Here is a 20274-nt window from a genome sequence, read left to right as displayed (position 1 = left end):
TAGCTTCCCATCCACTTGCAGAAGTAAGGAATCACCCTGAGGCATGGCAACATGTCAAATTTATTGAGGGAACAAATGTAACTTCATAAAGCAAAAAATAAGATGTTGGACATCACACCAAGTCTTCCAGAAACTACAATGGGCCAACATAAAAGCACCAGTGAGAAACCTGTGGTGTTCCTAAGGTGCCTCAAATTTATGCTTACGGGTGCAACGTCTAGGTGCTGTCTCCTCGCTGGTACTGGCATCTGGGACAGCCTGCTCACTGCACTCGATGACCTTGGCGGGTGTCCTCTGGTCCGTGAAGCATTTGATGGCCCCGCCTGGGAGGGAGCAACCAGTTCCACAGCTGGCTGGAGTGCAAGGGTGACGGCTACATTAAGTGACTTGAGGCAACATGTTACTCACCCTTCTTGAGCACAGGAGATCATTGAATCTTTTGCAGCACTGGACCCACGTGCAACGCACCACATCATGGGAGCTGACACTCTCAGCCACCTCCTCCCATGTATGTTTGGACAGTTGGTGAGGCCTCCGCCTCCCGTCACTCAGAAGAAGGACCTCCTGCCGCGCTGCCAGGAGGGAGGCTAAGCACTCGTTGGAGAAACGAGGGGCACACTGCCCTGCTGGCCTACCCTCAGGCCTGGCCTGCCCCGATGGCCTACCCTCCGGACTTGCATCAGGCACACTGCCCCTCTGATGTGCTCTTCTCCCAGCCATTGTGAGCAGCCTCACAAAGGCTGCCAGGCCTTCATTTAAACAGGCTGCCGGGTCGCCGTTGGACCCGGTGGTCTGTGCACACCCACCGCCACATGCCTACTCCCGCTATCCACAGGAGTTGTGAACTACTCTGGGCAGGCCTTAATCAGCCTGCCCGTGTAAAATGGCGGCGCGGACCCAATCGAATGTTACAGAGGTTCAGTCTGGTCCAGACTCTCACAATTGCCAGATAAAGGGGTGAGTAGGTGGCTAGGGTGTTTATGTCAGAGGCTAAAGTTGAGAAAGATAGGTGGGTAGTGAATACAGAAGAAGCATGATGAGTTGAGATGGAGTTGCAGGGGCAGAAGGAGGAGAGCAGTAAAAATATCTCAGTGGGCGGTAGAGAACAAGGATTTTAAATGAGAGGTCAGGGGATGAAACTGAATGAGTTTGACAAGGAGAAGAAGTTGCCAGATCAGTAGGAGAAATGATCAAGGTGTGATTTGGCTATAAGGTCAACATCATCACCACAGTAGTTTGTCCAAGGCAAGTGGTGGAAGGTATAGCAATGCAGGCAAGTTTCATTAAGGGGGATGTTGTCATCACCCTCAGTCAGATTTCTGTCAAGACCGTGATGCTAAACCAATCGACTGTAACAAGTTTATAGGTGGAAACAGCCTTGTTCACAAGCCATTCTAGAGGGAGATGCAGCGAGGGACGATGATAGCATAAAAGCAGGAATCGCAAATGAGACGGGAAGCAGACTGGCATAATTAGCAATCAGTGACTGTGCTGGAAGGAAAGATTGACTACTGAAAAAGATAGGGCAGTTAGGGTTGCTCCAGTTAAAGCAAGCAGCGATGAGTGCCTCAATGCAGCCTTTGGAGGATGTCAAGTGTACCACAGAGGGACGTTGTGGAGCTATCTAAGAGGGAGTCAGATCTGGGGCAGTAATGGCGGAGGGGTAAAGAGAAAAGAAAAGTTTAAAAAAAGGGGAGAGAACAAGGGGAATCGAAGTGCTGGCTGCTACTCCAGACCTGAACCCAAGATGTGCACACAGTTCATACCATTCCAAAATAAATGTGTGCACTCAGCAAAATAGACATATTTAGAGATAGCTTCAGTTAGGCAGCCTTTCCCATTTGTAATACCATTGGTGACCATGTCATTCTCAAACTTCTTTTTCCCTTCCCCTCTTCTATATGCTCATTCTCCTACTAAAGGTTCTTTGTTGTTTTTCCTTACTTTGGCCCTTCAACCATATGACCATATGAGCCCAGGGAGAAGGCTGCATAAGGAGAGGGTGGCAAATTTCATTGAATACTACTCAGGAGACGAAGTGGGAAGCCTCAAAGACACACTTTGAGAACCACAACTGTTCCTATTTGTTCAATAAGGGAAGATGGGAAATATACAGATGGTTGTTGATAACAGTAGCAAAGATACTCTTTAGATTGAGATGGCCATTTTAACTCCACACATTAATGGATACAGTAACTGAATAATGTTATAATGCTTAAGAGAAAAGACTGCAACGTCATGGCAAGCAAGGAGAATAGAAATATAACAGCATAGAAAGCCATTTGTACCCACCTGAATGGATTATGAGTGTCCAAGTCAATATGTAGCCCATTTATAAAAAAAGCTGAATCCCCAGGCTGAAGTCCCAAAGTTTCTGCAAAGTGCTAAATAAACCAAATAGACTTTTAGAAAAATGGTCACATTTTGTTAATGCAGTAAAGGAAATATCACATTCAGCTATTTGCCCTTTGTTTTTCCCAATTCTTGAAATATCTAGTGAAGCTCAATGCAGCCGAATATCATTGACTGTTCAGTGAACAGACAGACATATCCATTTTTCTTATTTTAGCTAACACAACATGCAATTTCTAATAGTATAAAAATCACAACCAAACATTACTGATTCAAAAATAAACTGCAAGTATACAGTTTACAACTTAATAAATATACATAATTCTTTATCATTATTATGACTATAAGTTTTAGGGAAAGCAGTACAGCTTCCTTTGTCATTATTTACATAGAAATTTTCTTCAGATATCATTGGAACACTGTTCAACTAACTGGGATTCTACTCTGGTACTGAATGAATCCTGGTATGAATACATTGACGTAGCACTGCTTTAGAGTAAGGTTTGAAACCTATTCTTAAATGCCATTTATAACTTCCTCCTAGAAGCGTTATAAAAACTGCCTTTACTGGATTCACATTTGTGATGTATCAGTGATTAAACTAATGTGTCACATTTCATCGTTAGTACCACATTTTCAAGGACAAACAGTTATCGTTGTCACAGCTTTCTGAAATTAAATTCAAGATTTTTGCTTCTGTAAATCAAACGCAAATTTCATCCAAAACAAAAACAGAATTATCTGGAAAAACTCAGCAGGTCTGGCAGCATCGGCAGAGAAGAAAAGAGTTGACGTTTCGAGTCCTCATGACCCTTCGACAGAACTTGAGTTCGAGTCCAAGAAAGGGTTGAAATATAAGCTGGTTTAAGGTGTGTGTGTGGGGGGCGGAGAGAGAGAGAGAGAGAGAGAGGTGGGGGGGGGGTGTGGTTGTAGGGACAAACAAGCAGTGATAGAAGCAGATCATCAAAAGATGTCAACGACAATAGTACAATAGAACACATAGGTGTTAAAGTTAAAGTTGGTGATATTATCTAAACGAATGTGCTAATTAAGAATGGATGGTAGGGCACTCAAGGTATAGCTCTAGTGGGGGTTTTTTTTTTATTTTTTTTTAAATAATGGAAATAGGTGGGAAAAGGAAAACCTTTATAATTTATTGGAAAAAAAAGGAAGGGGGAAACAGAAAGGGGGTGGGGATGGGGGAGGGAGCTCACGACCTAAAGTTGTTGAATTCAATATTCAGTCCAGAAGGCTGTAAAGTGCCTAGTCGGAAGATGAGGTGTTGTTCCTCCAGTTTGCGTTGGGCTTCACTGGAACAATGCAGCAAGCCAAGGACAGACATGTGGGCAAGAGAGCAGGGTGGAGTGTTAAAATGGCAAGCGACAGGGAGGTTTGGGTCATTCTTGCGGACAGACCGCAGGTGTTCTGCAAAGCGGTCGCCCAGTTTACGTTTGGTCTCTCCAATGTAGAAGAGACCACATTGGGAGCAACAAATGCAGTAGACTAAGTTGGGGGAAATGCAAGTGAAATGCTGCTTCACTTGAAAGGAGTGTTTGGGTCCTTGGACGGTGAGGAGAGAGGAAGTGAAGGGGCAGGTGTTGCATCTTTTGCGTGGGCATGGGGTGGTGCCATAGGAGGGGGTTGAGGAGTAGGGGGTGATGGAGGAGTGGACCAGGGTGTCCCGGAGGGAGCAATCCCTACGGAATGCCGATAAGGGGGGTGAAGGGAAGATGTGTTTGGTGGTGGCATCATGCTGGAGTTGGCGGAAATGGCGGAGGATGATCCTTTGAATGCGGAGGCTGGTGGGGTGATAAGTGAGGACAAGGGGGACCCTATCATGTTTCTGGGAGGGAGGAGAAGGCGTGAGGGCGGATGTGCGGGAGATGGGCCGGACACGGTTGAGGGCCCTGTCAACGACCGTGGCCGTCTTCGTCTCCGGGCTCCCTTCTTTGGGCAGGAGTCCTCTCCCAGTTCAACGGATCCTTTTACCCATCTCCAATATTCTCCCTCCACCTGGACCCCTCCCTCTGGATTCTTACCATCTCTCGATCATTTCATTGAGAACTGTCGGCGCGACATTAGTCGTCTCAATTTCTCTGCTCCTCTCACCCATTCTAACCTGTCTCTCTCTGAACTTATTGCACTCCATTCTCTCAGGTCCAACCCTGACATTGTCATCAAACCCGCTGACAAGGGTGGTGCTGTTGTTGTCTGGCGCACTGACCTCTACCTCGCGGAGGCTGAGCGTCAACTCGCAGACACTTCCTCCTACCTCTCCCTGGACCATGACCCCACCACTGAACATCAAGCCATTGTTTCCAGGACTGTCAATGACCTCATCTCCTCTGGGGATCTCCCTCCCACAGCTTCCAACCTGATAGTCGCCCAACCTCGGACGGCCCGTTTCTATCTCCTACCCAAAATCCACAAACAGAACTGCCCCGGTAGACCGATCATCTCAGCTTGCTCCTGCCCCACAGAACTCATTTCTCGTTATCTTGACTCCCTTCTCTCTCCCCTTGTCCAGTCCCTTCCCACCTACATCCGTGATTCCTCTGACACCTTACGTCACATCAACAATTTTCAGTTCCCTGGCCCCAACCGCTTCCTCTTCACCATGGACGTCCAATCCCTCTATACCTCCATCCCCCACCAGGATGGTCTGAGGGCCCTTAGCTTCTTCCTCGAACAGAGGCCCGAACAATCCCCATCCACCACTACTCTCCTCCGTCTGGCTGAACATGTTCTCACGCTGAACAATTTCTCCTTCAACTCCTCTCACTTCCTCCAAATAAAAGGTGTGGCTATGGGTACCCGCATGGGCCCCAGCTATGCCTGTCTCTTTATGGGGTATGTGGAACATTCCTTGTTGCAGTCCTACTCCGGCCCCCTTCCACAACTCTTTCTCCGGTACATCGATGATTACTTCGGTGCCGCTTCATGCTCTCGTCGGGACTTGGAAAAATTTATTAATTTTGCTTCCAATCTCCACCCCTCCATCATTTTCACGTGGTCCATCTCTGACACTTCCCTTCCCTTCCTTGACCTCTCTGTCTCAATCTCTGGTGATAGACTGTCCACCAATATCCATTACAAACCCACCGACTCCCACAGCTATCTCGACTACAGCTCCTCACACCCCGCTTCCTGTAAGGACTCCATCCCATTCTCTCAGTTCCTTCGCCTCCGTCGCATCTGTTCCGATGATGCTACCTTCAAAAACAGTTCCTCTGACATGTCCTCCTTCTTCCTTAACTGAGGTTTTCCACCCACGGTCGTTGACAGGGCCCTCAACCGTGTCCGGCCCATCTCCCGCGCATCCGCCCTCACGCCTTCTCCTCCCTCCCAGAAACATGATAGGGTCCCCCTTGTCCTCACTTATCACCCCACCAGCCTCCGCATTCAGAGGATCATCCTCCGACATTTCCGCCAACTCCAGCATGATGCCACCACCAAACACATCTTCCCTTCACCTCCCTTATCGGCATTCCGTAGGGATTGCTCCCTCCGGGACACCCTGGTCCACTCCTCCATCACCCCCTACTCCTCAACCCCCTCCTATGGCACCACCCCATGCCCACGCAAAAGATGCAACACCTGCCCCTTCACTTCCTCTCTCCTCACCGTCCAAGGACCCAAACACTCCTTTCAAGTGAAGCAGCATTTCACTTGCATTTCCCCCAACTTAGTCTACTGCATTTGTTGCTCCCAATGTGGTCTCTTCTACATTGGAGAGACCAAACGTAAACTGGGCGACCGCTTTGCAGAACACCTGCGGTCTGTCCGCAAGAATGACCCAAACCTCCCTGTCGCTTGCTATTTTAACACTCCACCCTGCTCTCTTGCCCACATGTCTGTCCTTGGCTTGCTGCATTGTTCCAGTGAAGCCCAACGCAAACTGGAGGAACAACACCTCATCTTCCGACTAGGCACTTTACAGCCTTCTGGACTGAATATTGAATTCAACAACTTTAGGTCGTGAGCTCCCTCCCCCATCCCCACCCCCGTTCTGTTTCCCCCTTCCTTTTCTTTCCAATAAATTATAAAGATTTTCCTTTTCCCACCTATTTCCATTATTTAAAAAAAAACCCCCCACTAGAGCTATACCTTGAGTGCCCTACCATCCATTCTTAATTAGCACATTCGTTTAGATAATATCACCAACTTTAACACCTATGTGTTCTATTGTACTATTGTCGTTGACATCTTTTGATGATCTGCTTCTATCACTGCTTGTTTGTCCCTACAACCACACCCCCCCACCTCTCTCTCTCTCTCTCTTTCTATCTCTCCGCCCCCCACACACACACCTTAAACCAGCTTATATTTCAACTCTTTCTTGGACTCGAACTCAAGTTCTGTCGAAGGGTCATGAGGACTCGAAACGTCAACTCTTTTCTTCTCTGCCGATGCTGCCAGACCTGCTGAGTTTTTCCAGGTAATTCTGTTTTTGTTTTGGATTTCCAACATCTGCAGTTTTTTTGTTTTTATCAAATTTCATCCACTCTGTTGAAATATTTCAGCTGAGCTATCAGCCAGAAATATTGACGCAGCAACAGACTGAAATGTAAGTTCCATAATCCGCTAGAAAAGGGTGCATATTTTTGAAAAAGTAATTGCTTAAATGTATTAAAAATAACTTCAAAAGGTGCTTTTAAATCAGCAAGTATGATAGATAATGACTTAGAATAACTGCAATTAGCTCAGATTTCAAATCAATTATTGGCATTAATGTATCAAATGTTTCACTTTTCAACAGTGTTTTTTACTATTAAACTTTGCTTCTTAAAATCATTGGTTTCAATGAAAGTCTAAGAGGATTGACATTATAGTCGACTAGTACAAAAGCAAAATACGACGGATGCTGGAAATCTGAAATAAATATTAAAAAATGCTGGAAATAGTCATCCAGCATCTGTGGACAGAAACAGAATTAATGGCCAGACTTTTCGGTGGACCCCGCACGCCGACCCATAAAATGACGCGGTGACATCGGGCGCACGTCCAGACGTCACCGTGCATCAGTCCAATCTTTTATTTGGCGGGCGTGCACCAGAGTCGGCTGCGCGCGCACCGAACTGTCAAAGGCTTGTTAAGGGGCATGAGTAATCTAACTAACCAATTGGACAGGGCTGCCCATCCAACCTTAAGGTTAACGGGCAGGCGAAGAGCCCAGGCTGCCTTCGCATTTTTCATGAAACCTCATCCATGGCCAGGATTTATTAAGGATTTACTAAATTCATAAAAAATTTTCAAACATTTCATAAACATGTCCCAGCTCACGTGACGCTGTCACATGAGGGGTCTTGTGTAAATGATTTTCAACTTCCTTTATTGTGAAGTTTAAAACTGAAGTTAATCTCCCTGAGGCAGCAAAAGAGTGCAGGCCCCGACTCTACCTCCTCATCCCCACCCGCATAGGTAGCACTGAGCACTTCTGGGTGCATGGCACGCTGGGCGGGCCTTAATTGGCCCATCGACGTAAAATGGCAGCACAGCCAATTGCTGGCAGTGATCGGCTCTGTGCTTGCCCGCACCCGTTCCCAACCAGCCCGCCCAACGGGGAGAAAATTCTCCCCAACATTTCTGGTCAAGATGACCTTTCATCAGAACTGAAGAAAGATAGAAATGTAGTAGCTTTAAGACAGTGGAAGGGGGCAGAAGGCAGGAAGAACAAAAGGAAAAGTCTGTGATAGGGTGGAGGGCAGAAAAGGTTAAAGATTCCATGGTACAAAAGCCAAAGAGAGTGGTAATGACAATAGTAAAGAAACAACAGATGAGGCATGAATGGCTACACAACAGCTGAATGCAACATAAAGTAATGAGGAAAGAAACAAGACAAGATTGAACCAGCCAAAAATAAACACATATAGAACAAGATGGAGGCAGCGATTATTATCTAAAATTTTGAACTCAATGTTGAATCCAGAAGGCAGTAGAATGTCAAGCCGAAAGATAAGGTGCTATTCCTTGAGCTTGTGTTCAGCTTTACTGGAACACCGTGGCAGGCCATGGACAGAAGTGTCAGAGTCGGAGCAAGATGGGGAATTAAAATGGCAAGTGACAGGAAGCTTGGGGTCATGCTTGCGGACTGGCCACAAAGTGGTCACCCAGTCTGCTCTGGAGATCTTCCCTCTACAACCTCCAACTTCATAGCCCTCCAATCCCAAACAGCCCAATTCTACCTTCTTCCCAAAATTGATAAACATGGCTGCCCTGGTTAACCCCTTGTTTCAGCCTGTTCCTGTCCCACTGAATGTATTGTTTCCAATCTCAACTCTATTCTTTCTCCCATTGTCCAGTTTCTTCCTATCCAAATCCATATATGCACCAATGCCCTATGTCACTTCAGAAATTTCCATTTTACTGGCCCTAACTGTTCACTCTCCACCATAGACATCCACTCCCTCTGCACTCTATTCCCCATCAGGATGATGTGAGTGAGAGCTTGCAGCTTCTCCCTGGAACAGAGGTCCAAACATCAACATCACTCTTTTCCACTTGGCTGAGTTTGTTCTCACACTGAATAACTTCTCCTTCAATTCCACTCGCTTCCTCCAAATAAAAGGTGTTGGATGCTACGGTACTTGCATGGGTCCTAGCTAAACCTGCCTTTTGATCAGGCATGTGGAACATTTATTATTCCAGTCCTACTCAGGCCCCTTCCCTTTTCTCTTTTGCCAGTATATTGCTGACACCACTTCCTGCTCTTGCCATGTTCTTTCATGTCTGCCAAAAATTAACTGACAGGTATCCTGCGTGGTCCGATCTCGTGCTGAGAGCTTCAATGTGTAAGTACTCACAAACTCATTTAACTGATCTACATCTTCAAGCCTGAATATCAGAAAGCTAATAATTTCCTTAAGTCCAAAGCAATTTGCACATCAGCAGCGTTGCTTCTGGCTTCACTGGCTTTCGGCAGATGAACTGAGTCTGTCAGCACACCAAAGTATCACATGGAAATATTTTCAGTATTTGAATGATTACAGCTCACAAACAAAGCCTGTTAGGAATAATGAGATAGACGTTGTATATAGGATAAAGATGAAGATGGGCACTGTAGTATTTTTGCTCTAATGGATGAATAATTGCATTGTGAAAATGCTGTGAATGTTTGTTAATACAGATTGTCTAATTAAAAAGGTTAATTAATTTTTTTTATTCTGGGCTTACATTCTTAAATGACGTGGAAATAATAATGGTAACAAGATCAACAGATTTGTCCAAATGCTAATTTTTGAACAAACTTATAAACAGGGCTTTGAGCAGAGCCATAGAAAATAGGAGCAGGAGTAGATAATTCGTCTCTTCGGGCCTGCTCCAACATTCAGTATGATCATGGTTGATCCTCTATCTCAACACAGTACTGCCATGCTCTCCCCATATCCCTTGGCATCTTTAGAGTTCAGAAATCGCTCTACTTCCTTCTTAAATATATTCAGTGACTTGGCCTCCACAACTTTCTGTGGTAGAGAATTCCATAGGTTCACCACCCTCTGAATGAATAAGTTTCTCCTCATTTCAGTCCTAAATGGTCTAGTCTGTATCCCACGACCGTGACCCTTTGTTCTAGACCCCCCAGACAGTAGAAATATCATCTCTGCATCCAATCTGTCCATCCCTGTCAGAATTTTATATGTTTCAGTGAAATCCCCTCTCATTCTTCTAAACTCCAGTGAATAGAGAACAAAAACAGAATTACCTGGAAAAACTCAGCAGGTCTGGCAGCATCGGCGGAGAAGAAAAGAGTTGACGTTTCGAGTCCTCATGACCCTTCGACAGTTCTGACCAAAACTGCAGACAATACTCCAGGTTTAGCACCTGGTTCCCAAGAGTTCTAATTCTTTAGCACTTTATAGAAAATAGCCACTCCTGCACCAAATGATTAATTTGGAGTTTTCAAAAGGATGTTTTATTTTAATTAAATTCATAGGCCGGGATTTTCCCTGAAATCAGCAAAGTCCAATATCAGGCAGGGAAATTGGCATTTGACTCACTAATGGCAATGGTGAAATTTCATCCCATATCCTATGGGATAAGGTGAAAATAAAATCAGAGGCACAGGTTTTACATTGGATCTCTGGTGGGGCGGCCTTGGATTCGCCTGCCCCGCTGTGACCTCAGAGCTTCAGTAATCCGGGCCCATATTTAAAGGCCGCCCTTGCACAGAGCTAGCACTCTCTAAGGGATAGGCTGCCAAAGCCCTCAAATTAAGCTATGCCTTTCTTGAGCGTGTACTGGATGTAGTGGAGGCCTGTCGCAATGTCCTCTACCCCCTCTCAGGGCAAAGACCAGCAAGCAAGGTCAACAATCCACATGGGAGGCGGTGGAAGCGGTGATCAGTGACAACACACTTCAAAAGATGACAGCCACCCAGTGCTAAAAGAGGATGAGTGATCTCCTCCGTTCTGCCAGGGTAAGTCACTCTTCTCATTACTCTCAACTCACACACTCACAAACCCATCACACATTCATGGGGATCTCACTCACTGCCAGTTCAAGGGACATCACCGCTCACTCTCTCACACACACCTTCCATCTGCCCTGCGGATCATGTCCACAGCCCATCCATGGCACCACTGACACATGCCTGGCAGGCATACTATTTACACACTCTCTATATATCTTTGTGCAGGACATGCTGGCACACAGCAAAAGGGAGAGATCTCAGACTGGTGGAAGAATGCCCGACCTCAAGGTCCTGACAGGCTGTGACGAGGATGTGGACGGTTCCTGTGCTGACGGTGAGGTCAGCAGCGTTTAACCAAGTGAGGATCCAGCACCGCAACATCCATCAGACAACCATACTGTGCAAGATGTCTCCTGTGTCACAGGCCACTGCCATGCACTAATTATCTCTCCTTTCTTTCATAGGAATCAGCCGAGGGGATCCATGAGCCAGGTCCTCGACTCGAGCCCCGAGGACACCACAGAAGAGGAATTCGCAGACACTGAAAACCTGTTGCAGCACCCACCCACACCCTCCACCAGTACAGAGACACATACCTCGGTGGGATCTAGTTCTACAGCAGTCTCAGGATCACAATCTGGTGAGTACATCGCACTGTCTGATCCACGGCAGATGGAGGCAGGGACATTCAGGGTGCCAGCACTCAGAGGACTGCAGGAGGCCAGGAATCTGCTGAGACCGAGTCAGATGTGGAGCCTCAGTTGCTGGAGCTGCAAAGAAAAGCTCGGAAATATTGCGAAGGGATATCTGCTGCACTCTCAGATTGCAAGGCATGATGGAGGAGTCTGCCCTTCTTCAGATCGGAGGTGATAGTGCCGGCATGCCAATGCATTGAGTCAACACTGGCAGGGTGGCAGTGACCATGGAGACCTTGATCCAGGACATTGGTCCTGCACAACTTCAGAAGCTGCACTCCATCGCTGAGGCACTTGCTGGCATCCATCAATGTCAATGCGAGGGGGGACAGGGCACCCTGAGCCCACTCCAGCTGTCCCTTCCTCTCAAGGAGTCAGCCAGGGCCTTCGGGCACCCATTAGCGAGGAAAATCAGCAAGTCCACACCCCAAGGCCATCCACCCAGATGACCCCGGGAGTGGCCGGCCCTTCCAAATCCCCTCTTCCTGTGACCCCAGCAACTCCAGCTCTGCAGGCTGAGGAGATGGCACTGCCATACAGCAGGACCCAGAAAGCTGGCAGGGCCCTCCAGGTCTCGGCCCTCCAGAAGATGACCGTCATGGTCATCACAGACAACAGGATATAGCAGGCCACCTCCACTTCTGCTGCGGATGTCAGGATTGCACCAAGACAGATTTAGAAAGGTCAAGAAGATGTAGTTGCACAATGTGGGCATGGGTATAAATCACTTGTACCTAATGTTGTCCATTGGAAATACACTCTCAAGAATATCTCCTTGTCTACGGCTCCTTGATATGACGAGCAGTGTTTATGTCAATCAGATGTGAAACCTTGGTCCCTCTCTTCTGTGCAATGTGTAACCTTCTGAGCACAGTGATTGTCTGGCTTCAAAGTCACTCTCCAGATCAGTGATACCTGCACTTCAATGTGGCTTGTATTTGCTGTACAAGTCTCGCACCCAAGCTTCACTGCGTTCCATGATGTTCTCTGTGTGCTCTCAGCACATTAGAGGCAGGACCACGCCCCCATCCCATCAGCATTCCTGACAAGTGAAGGTGTAGTGCTGAAGAGAACAGGTGATGAAGCCTGCCAGAAGATCAAGTGCTATTAAAGTCCATGTGCCTGCTGTATCTCAGCAGCATCTCCACAATATGAACCTCTGCACGGAGCATTTGTGTGCTGCCCTCAGCCAGACAGGGGTCAGACATTCCCAGATGCAAAGTGAAGCTTTCAGGAGTGTCCTCACTGCATCATCCTCCTGGAATCTGTGGCAATGAGGGTCTCACGAGCACACCTGCCTCATCTGGCCAGTGCAATGGCCTCATCACCTGCATCCTTCCCTGCCAGGACTTCATCACCCTCATCCCCTTCAACTTCCAACTCATCAGAGGAGACATGCAGTTCACCTATTTCCTCATAGAAACATAGAAACTAGGAGCAGGAGTAGGCTATTCGGCAATTCGAGCCTGCTCCGCCATTCATTATGACCATGGCAGATCATCCAACTCAATAGCCTGCTCCCGCTTTCTCCCCATATCCTTTGATCCCTTTCACCCCAAGAGCTATATCTAACTCCTTCTTGAAAGCATACAATGTTTTGGCCTCAACTACTTTCTGTGGTAACAAATTCCACAGGCTCACCACTCTCTGGGTAAAGAAATTTCTCCTCATCTCAGGCCTAAATAGTCTACCCCGTATCCTCAGACTGTGACCCCTAGTTCTGGACTCCCCCACCATCGGGAACATCCTTCCTGCATCTACCCTGTCTAGTCCGTTAGAATTTTATAGGTTTCTATGAGATTCCCCCTCGTTCTTCTGAACTCCAGCGAATATAATCCTAATTGACTCGGTCTCTCCGCTTATGTCAGTCCCGCCATCCCGGGAATCAGTCTGGCAAACCTTCACTGCACTCCCTCTATAGCAAGCACATCCTTCCTCAGATAAGGAAACCAAAACTGCACACAATATTCCAGGTGTGGTCTCACCGAGGCCCTGTATAATTACAGCAAGACATCCCTGCTCCTGTACTCGAATCCTCTAGCTATGAAGGCCAACATACCATTTGCCTTCTTTACCGCCTGCTGCACCTGCACGCTTACCTTCAGCAACTGGTGTCCAAGGATACCCAGGTCTTGTTGCACATTCCCCTCTCTCAATTTATAGCCATTCAGATAATAATCTGTCTTCCTGTTTTTGCTACCAAAGTGGATAACCTCATATTTATCCACATTATACTGCATCTGCCATGCATTTTCCCACTCACTCAGCTTGTCCAAATCACACTGAAGCATCTCTGCATCCTCCTCACAGCTCACCCTCCCACTCAGCTTTGTGTCTTCAACTAGGTCCTCCCCCTTTTCATCGCAAGGTTGTGCAGCATGCAGCAAGCCACGATAATGCGTGATACCCTCTTGGGAGTGTACTGGAGTGCCCCTGTCCAGATCTGTTGAGGCAGCAGAATCTCATTTTCACGATCTCTACGGTGTGCTCCACCAAACTCCGGGTTGCAGCATGAGACCCACTGTACCTTCTCGCAGAAGCAGTCTGAGGCCACTGCATGGGGTCATCAGCCACGTCCTTTGTGGGTAGCCCTTGTCCCTGAGGAGCCAACCTTGAAGCCTGTGTTGTCTCTAGAAGATGTCAGGGATCTGCTATAAGTCGTGGACACTTCCAGGGTATCTTGCACAAACATGCATGATCCGTTTGTTATGGTCACAGACCAGCCAAACATTGAGAGAGTGGAAGTCTCTGCGGTTCCCATACTGGGCTGATTGTTGCCAGGGAGATTTAAGAGCCTCGTGAGTGTGGTCGATGACACCCTACACCTGTAGGAATCCGGATATCTCAGCAAAGCCCAGTGCTCTGGCGTCCTGGCTTGCATGATCCCTGTTGAAATTGACAAAGGTGCATGCCTTGGTAAAAAAGGCATCCATGACCTCCTGGATACATTTAGGAGTGGAGGCTTGAGAGATAGCGCACAGGTCCCCTGTGGAGCCCTGGAAGGAGTCACTGCCGTAGAAACTGAGCGCAACGGTCACCTTCACTGCCATTGTCAGTGAACGCCCTCTAAGACCCCGTGGTGCTAAATACTGCAAAACGTGGCATGTGTGAGTGACCAGTTCCTTTAACATCGGTGACACTGATTCTCGCTCATCTGCAAGGTAGCACATGCACAGTCTATGGACCTAGTGTCTAGTGATGCACCTATGAACGACAGCTCCCTGGGGTTCATTTTCTGTGTGTGGAGGAGGCCCTGCCACCCCTTGGTCTTGAGGGTTCTGCTCCTCCCTTAGCAAGACACGTGCCTCTGTCACTTTCTTCTCCATCTTCTCTCTTGCCTATAAGCAATGAAGCAGACAGAAAGATTATCAGGCACCATCTTCCTGATAGTCTCCTCACTGCAGTATCAAAGAGAGGCACAAGGGTCAGCAATTGTCTCCTAAGCACCACTCTTGGTCCAGTCATCACCTATGGCTGCCTCTCAAGGCCCCTTCACGTGAGCCGGAAAGTCCACATGACCACATGGATGCCCAGTGTTTAGTGCATAAGATGGTTCACCATGGCCACACACTACCCCACATCATAGGACCGAGTGGCGACAGCTTCAGCCCCTTGAATGCATGTCAGGTGCAGGCATTGTCCTAACCTGCACTCCAAGGTTTTGCTGTTTGCTTGGACCATGAAGGTGACTTTTCAATGCCTACTTAAACATAATGCCAGGGAATAGGAGCACATCCCTCTGTCAGTGTTCCATGGTGACCTTTCCCAAGGGTCACCCAATGGTTCTGCAGCACCATTGCACTCATTCGATTTTGAAGGCTGTGTGCAAGGGGTTAAAAGTAGAGCAACAATCATTGGCATTCAAAGGAATTAGTGTTGCTTGAATGGGCACAATTGTTGACATGCCTCACTCCAGGCATGTCAATCGAGCTCAAGCTAGATGGTCTCAGCTGTCGAAGAGTGCTCACCTTTGACACGTTTTTCCATTTGCCTGGCCTTTTCCTTCCCCACATCCTCCCAACCCCCAGCATGTGTTTGTTGGCAACTTTCAGTCTGTGCTGCCATGACCTGTCCTCCCCCTTGTTGCTCTAGCCTCGAGGTTGCCTTCTCTCTGGCACCATTGCCCTAACCCTGAGGTCCCCTTTTCTCTGTCACAATTGTCCTAGCCCCAGGGTCCCCTTCTCTCCAGCTCTGTTGCCCTAGCCCTGGCACCACAAGCCAGCTGCAAAGAAGCTAGTGTGGGGACTTGCCTGTGACACCTCTGAATCCACGGAGCCACCTCCTTGCAATGGGATCCTCGTGAACGTTGTGTGCACTCATCTCCAAGTTCCCCTTAAAGTCCAGGATCCAGGTGCACAACTTTTCAAGGCAGTTGTAAATCATGCCTTTCTAAAATGAGGCCGACATGGGGTTTAAATTTGACGTTGGGGGGGGTGATTGTGGCATGTGGCCACAGAAATGATATGCAAATATATTCAAATTAAGTTCCCAATGTCCAATGGTAAGAAACGTGGCCTGCCATTGACAAGGGGACGAGACAATCATTTCCCGAATTTACATCACTGCGAAACATGCCTAGGGCCTTCTCGTGAGATTCTCCCATCTTGCCTGTCCTGATCGAGAGCGGAAAATCCCGACAATAGTATCTTACTTTCTCGTTAGCTTTAAAATCAAACTTAATAATATTTGAACAGTTGTCTAGATTCATGGAGATGCAACAGTTTCTAAGGCAGAAATAGGCCTACCTTTTGATTTGCCGCTATTTCATTTCGCATTTCCTGGTTTACAGCTATTCTCGTCAGTGATCTGTGGTAGAATTCCAATAAAACACTTCAGAACTAGAATATTATATGAAATTAAACTTTTCCACTCTAAAATTTTCCCTTTTTTGGAGCCATGTCTTATATGCTAACTTTAATGCTGGCACTCTAAGCTCTGCCCAGAGAAGGTGATTTGTCGCTTTTCGTGGCCATTGAAATTGTGCATAACAAATAAATTAAAATGGGCTGGATTACAATAGTACAAATACAATTCCAAATAACTGATCATGTCAGCTTTACGCAGAGTCAACATCTGCTTCCCAAGACCATGTATAAGGGTTGGATGACAGAGTGTGCTCTGGGGTGTTACTTGAAAAATAACAGTGAGTTATAACTGCATAAAAAACCCAACAATTTGTTGTGTGGAAGAGATGCACCATGGGCAGGATTTTGCATATTGGGTCAGGACCCTGACATCTGGGTCAAATGCAGGTCCTGACCCTGCACTGCATTGGGAATTGTCATTCAACAGTGATTTTGCCTTGATTGGTCAATTAGTGGCCAAAGGCCACTTGTTGTCCAAGTAAGGATGGTGGGCAGGCTCTCGTAGCTAGAGAGCCAATAAGAGACCCTCCAACACAATAGGAGCTGCAGCTTGCCGTTACAGGTAAGGGTAAGAGAGAGCTTTTCTCAGCAACTTTTAAAAAAACCTGAAATAAAAAATGGGCACATCTGCCAGACGTCATTGCAGAGGGGGATTTCCCTCTGGTAAGTGACCTTTGACACACCTCAAACTTATTTTAAACATTCCAATTCCAATGCAGCTTCTGAGAGGATGGCTCTCAGGCATGATGGTGTCTGCAAACTGGCACACAAGCCAGCGGTGCAACATTACACACCTGGCCACTCCATTTCCACCCCCTTATTGGAGCAAAAATTCTGTCACAGAGATACAAATAGTCATTAATTGTGTCATTCCCCTGCTAGCAAGGCCAGGAGCTTACAGTCTACAATTGTCAAGAATTCGATCATTTGTGCCATAGGCAAGGATTTTGACCTTGTCGGGTGGATGCAGCGGGCAGTGGTCGTGAAGCTGACCGAGACCAGGTCCCAACATCGGTTTCACGCTGGCTGGCCAATTAACGGCCAGTTGAGAGTGCAGGCAATGAAAGCTCTCTGAGGCACAGAGCTGAAGATTTTAAAAATCAGAGATAAAAAACTTCACTATGTTAAAAACATGTCCCCTCATGTGACTCTGTCAAATGAGCAAGGAAGTGTGAAAATTTTAATTCAATTTTTAATTGCTCTTCGAAACCTCATCCTGCCCGTGGATGAGGTTTCCTAAAAAATCCAAAGGCCACCTGGCCTGTTCGCCTGCCCACCAACCATAAGGTTAGACAAGCAGTGAAAAATTTCATTCAGTTAGAACTTTAAAGGGCTTAATAGGTCTGTTAATTGTCGGCAGGCGTGCTGCCTACTCCTGCGCATGCCCGCTGACCGAAATATCACGAGTGCATGATGATGTCGGGATGCTCGTCCAACGTCATCACACATCATTTTACTCTCCAGCTGGTCGGACGTGCGCCCATCTGCTCAGTGAAAATTTCTGCCCATAAATGTGAGCTAAATGTGCTGCAAAAACATAGGGCTGCTCTTTCACTGCATAAAATCTTGTTAATGGGGTGATGTATGGTTCTGGCATGTCTCTCTGCCTTGGAGGCCCAGAAAGGTAACAACTGAAACCAACTCCTACAGGTATTAAATTGTTCAGTGTTTTTTTTATTTAAAACATTTGCTTACTTTTCCTTTATGTTTTATTTTTCTCCCTCGCTTAATCCAATCATTTTTCTTTCTTTTTCTGCATCTTGTTTGACTCTAATTTATCTTATTTCCTTCTCCATTCTTTGCTCTCTTCCTTTCTCTATCCTTAACTGTAACTAAGTAAGGAGACTCTCTAGATAAGGAGAGTCAAGAAGACTGAAATCAAAAAAATATTCACCACCTCTTCAAAGGTCCAGCTTGCAGCCCAATGTGTGAACCCTCCAGGTGGACACTATTTTCACCAATCAAGTAGCCACAACATCTGGCTTCACTCAGCATTCTAGCCACTGAGCAAGTGAACAGATAAATGTGAGAACTTCATTGGGGCTGGAAGTCTCTACCCATCCTAAACCAATGCTTGTTTAAAGTTGGTGGAGACTTGACAAGGCACATAGAACCTCTGGGTAAGGCTGGGACTTATCCTAATTTGCAATCCACCATACTTCCTGACATTGAAATAAAAACAGAGAATGCTGGAAATACTTAACTAGGTCAGGCAGCATCTTAGGATCAGAGTCATAAAGGCACAGAAAGAGGCCATTCAGCCATCAAGTCCATGCCGGCTCTCTGTAGAGCAACTCAGGCATTCCTATTCCCTGACTCTATCCCCATAGCCCAGCAAGTTTGTTTCCCTCAAGTGCCCATCCAATTTCTTTTTGAAATCATTAATCATCTCCCCTTCCACCACCCTTGTAGGCAGTGAGTTCCAGCTCATTAACACTTCCTGCATTGACTGATTGTCATATTTGTGCAATCTGTTGTCTCCCTGTATCTATAAGAAGTCCAGCAAGAGCATCTCATTCTCACAGGGCTCATCAGTAGCAAAGCAGGCACAAGCAAACAAGGCATCCATTAGCTGCAAGATGCTGCAAGATGCACTTCTACGCAATAGGTTGTGAGATTCTACAAATGTCATCAGCAGATCCCTGGAAGGGGCAAGAGGCAAATTAATTCAGTGTTGTTGTGATGTTGACCACCACGAGCAATGTGTGCCCAGCTGGTCCACTTGCCAGGAGATTCACATTAAATGAAGAAGCTGGCAAGTTCTTACCAGCTTCCTGATACATCGGCATTTTTTTTGCTTTTATAACGTATGGCAAAGAAATGTGCACAGAAACCCATCTACTCTGGCGGATTGAAACTCCCCATCAGGTGTAGGATGACGATCACCACCAGAAGTGGGGTTGAAGCTGGATTGCCCAAGAAAAGGACAGCCAACACTTATAGAGTAATAAATGGTTACATTTGGCCCATGACACCTGTACCAACTCTCTGTAAGAGCAACTTAGTCAGTCACACTCAGTGTCTTTTCCATTAACCCTGCAAATTTATTCTATTCAGAAAATTATCCAATTCCTTTTTGAAAACCACAACTGAATCAACATGCAACACATTTTCAGGCAGTGCATTCCCAATCCTAACTACTCACTGGGTAAGAAAGTTTTTCCTCATGTCACCTTTGGTTCTTTAGCCATTCAACTTAAATCTACTATTGACCCTTCCACAGTTTCTTATGTCCATTCCTCTCATGATTTTGGTTCTAAAATATTATTTAAAAATTATTAATATTTATATTGCTATTTTGGCCCTTCCAAAGGAGGCTACAGGAGCAGCTTAAAGTTGTTGCCAGTAGGGTACATCCAGAGAGGTTTTTAACATCTTCAGCCAGTGAGTGCTTTAGATGTGCCATAAAATGTGAGTGTAATGAACACAAGCTAGATGCAAAGCTTTTAAAATAACCTGTATTTGCTGAAATGTAGTCTAGAATGAGAGACCATAGTTTTAGGCTAAGGGGTGGTAGATTTAAATCAGAGATGAGGAGGAATTACTTTTCTCAAAGGGTCGTGATTCTGTGGAATTCACGACCTCAGAGTGCAGTGGATGCCGGGACGCTAAATAAATTTAAGGAGGAGATAGACAGATTTTTAATTAGTAATTGGTTGAAAGGTTATGGGGAGAGGGCGAGAAATTGGAGTTCAGGCCGAAATGAGATCAACTATGATCGTAAAGAATGGCAGGGCAGGCTTGAGGGGCTAAATTGCCTACTCCTGCTCCTAGTTCTTATGTTCTTATGTTATGTTCTTGCCACAGGCTTTAAATTTTGGTATATTTTGGTGTCCGGCTTTAAAAGAAACAAATTGTTTCATTCCATGAATATCTAATGGCCCAACAAGATTTTGAAAATTATAAAAGTACGGTTCTCTAAATGCAGGTATTTTTCCTTCTGATTTTAAAA

General features: G+C 46.3%; 1 protein-coding gene across 4 annotated transcripts in view; it reads right to left on the bottom strand.

Moving 5' to 3' along the window:
• The window catches only part of uggt2 (UDP-glucose glycoprotein glucosyltransferase 2), a 437193-nt gene that overhangs the window by 285505 nt on the left and 131414 nt on the right, over positions 1 to 20274 (bottom strand). For all 4 annotated transcript variants that reach the window (XM_041199272.1, XM_041199273.1, XM_041199274.1 and 1 more), the window contains exons 11-12: positions 16203 to 16263; positions 2293 to 2384 (exon numbers count right to left, since the gene is read on the bottom strand). In XM_041199272.1, the coding sequence (XP_041055206.1) occupies positions 2293 to 2384; positions 16203 to 16263 (153 nt within the window). The remainder of the gene's footprint in view (positions 1 to 2292; positions 2385 to 16202; positions 16264 to 20274) is intronic.

This window comes from Carcharodon carcharias, chromosome 11, assembly GCF_017639515.1.
Source record: "Carcharodon carcharias isolate sCarCar2 chromosome 11, sCarCar2.pri, whole genome shotgun sequence".
Taxonomy (NCBI): domain Eukaryota; kingdom Metazoa; phylum Chordata; class Chondrichthyes; order Lamniformes; family Lamnidae; genus Carcharodon; species Carcharodon carcharias.
Note: the sequence above shows the minus strand (reverse complement) of the source record. Positions and strands in the feature narration are given on the sequence as shown.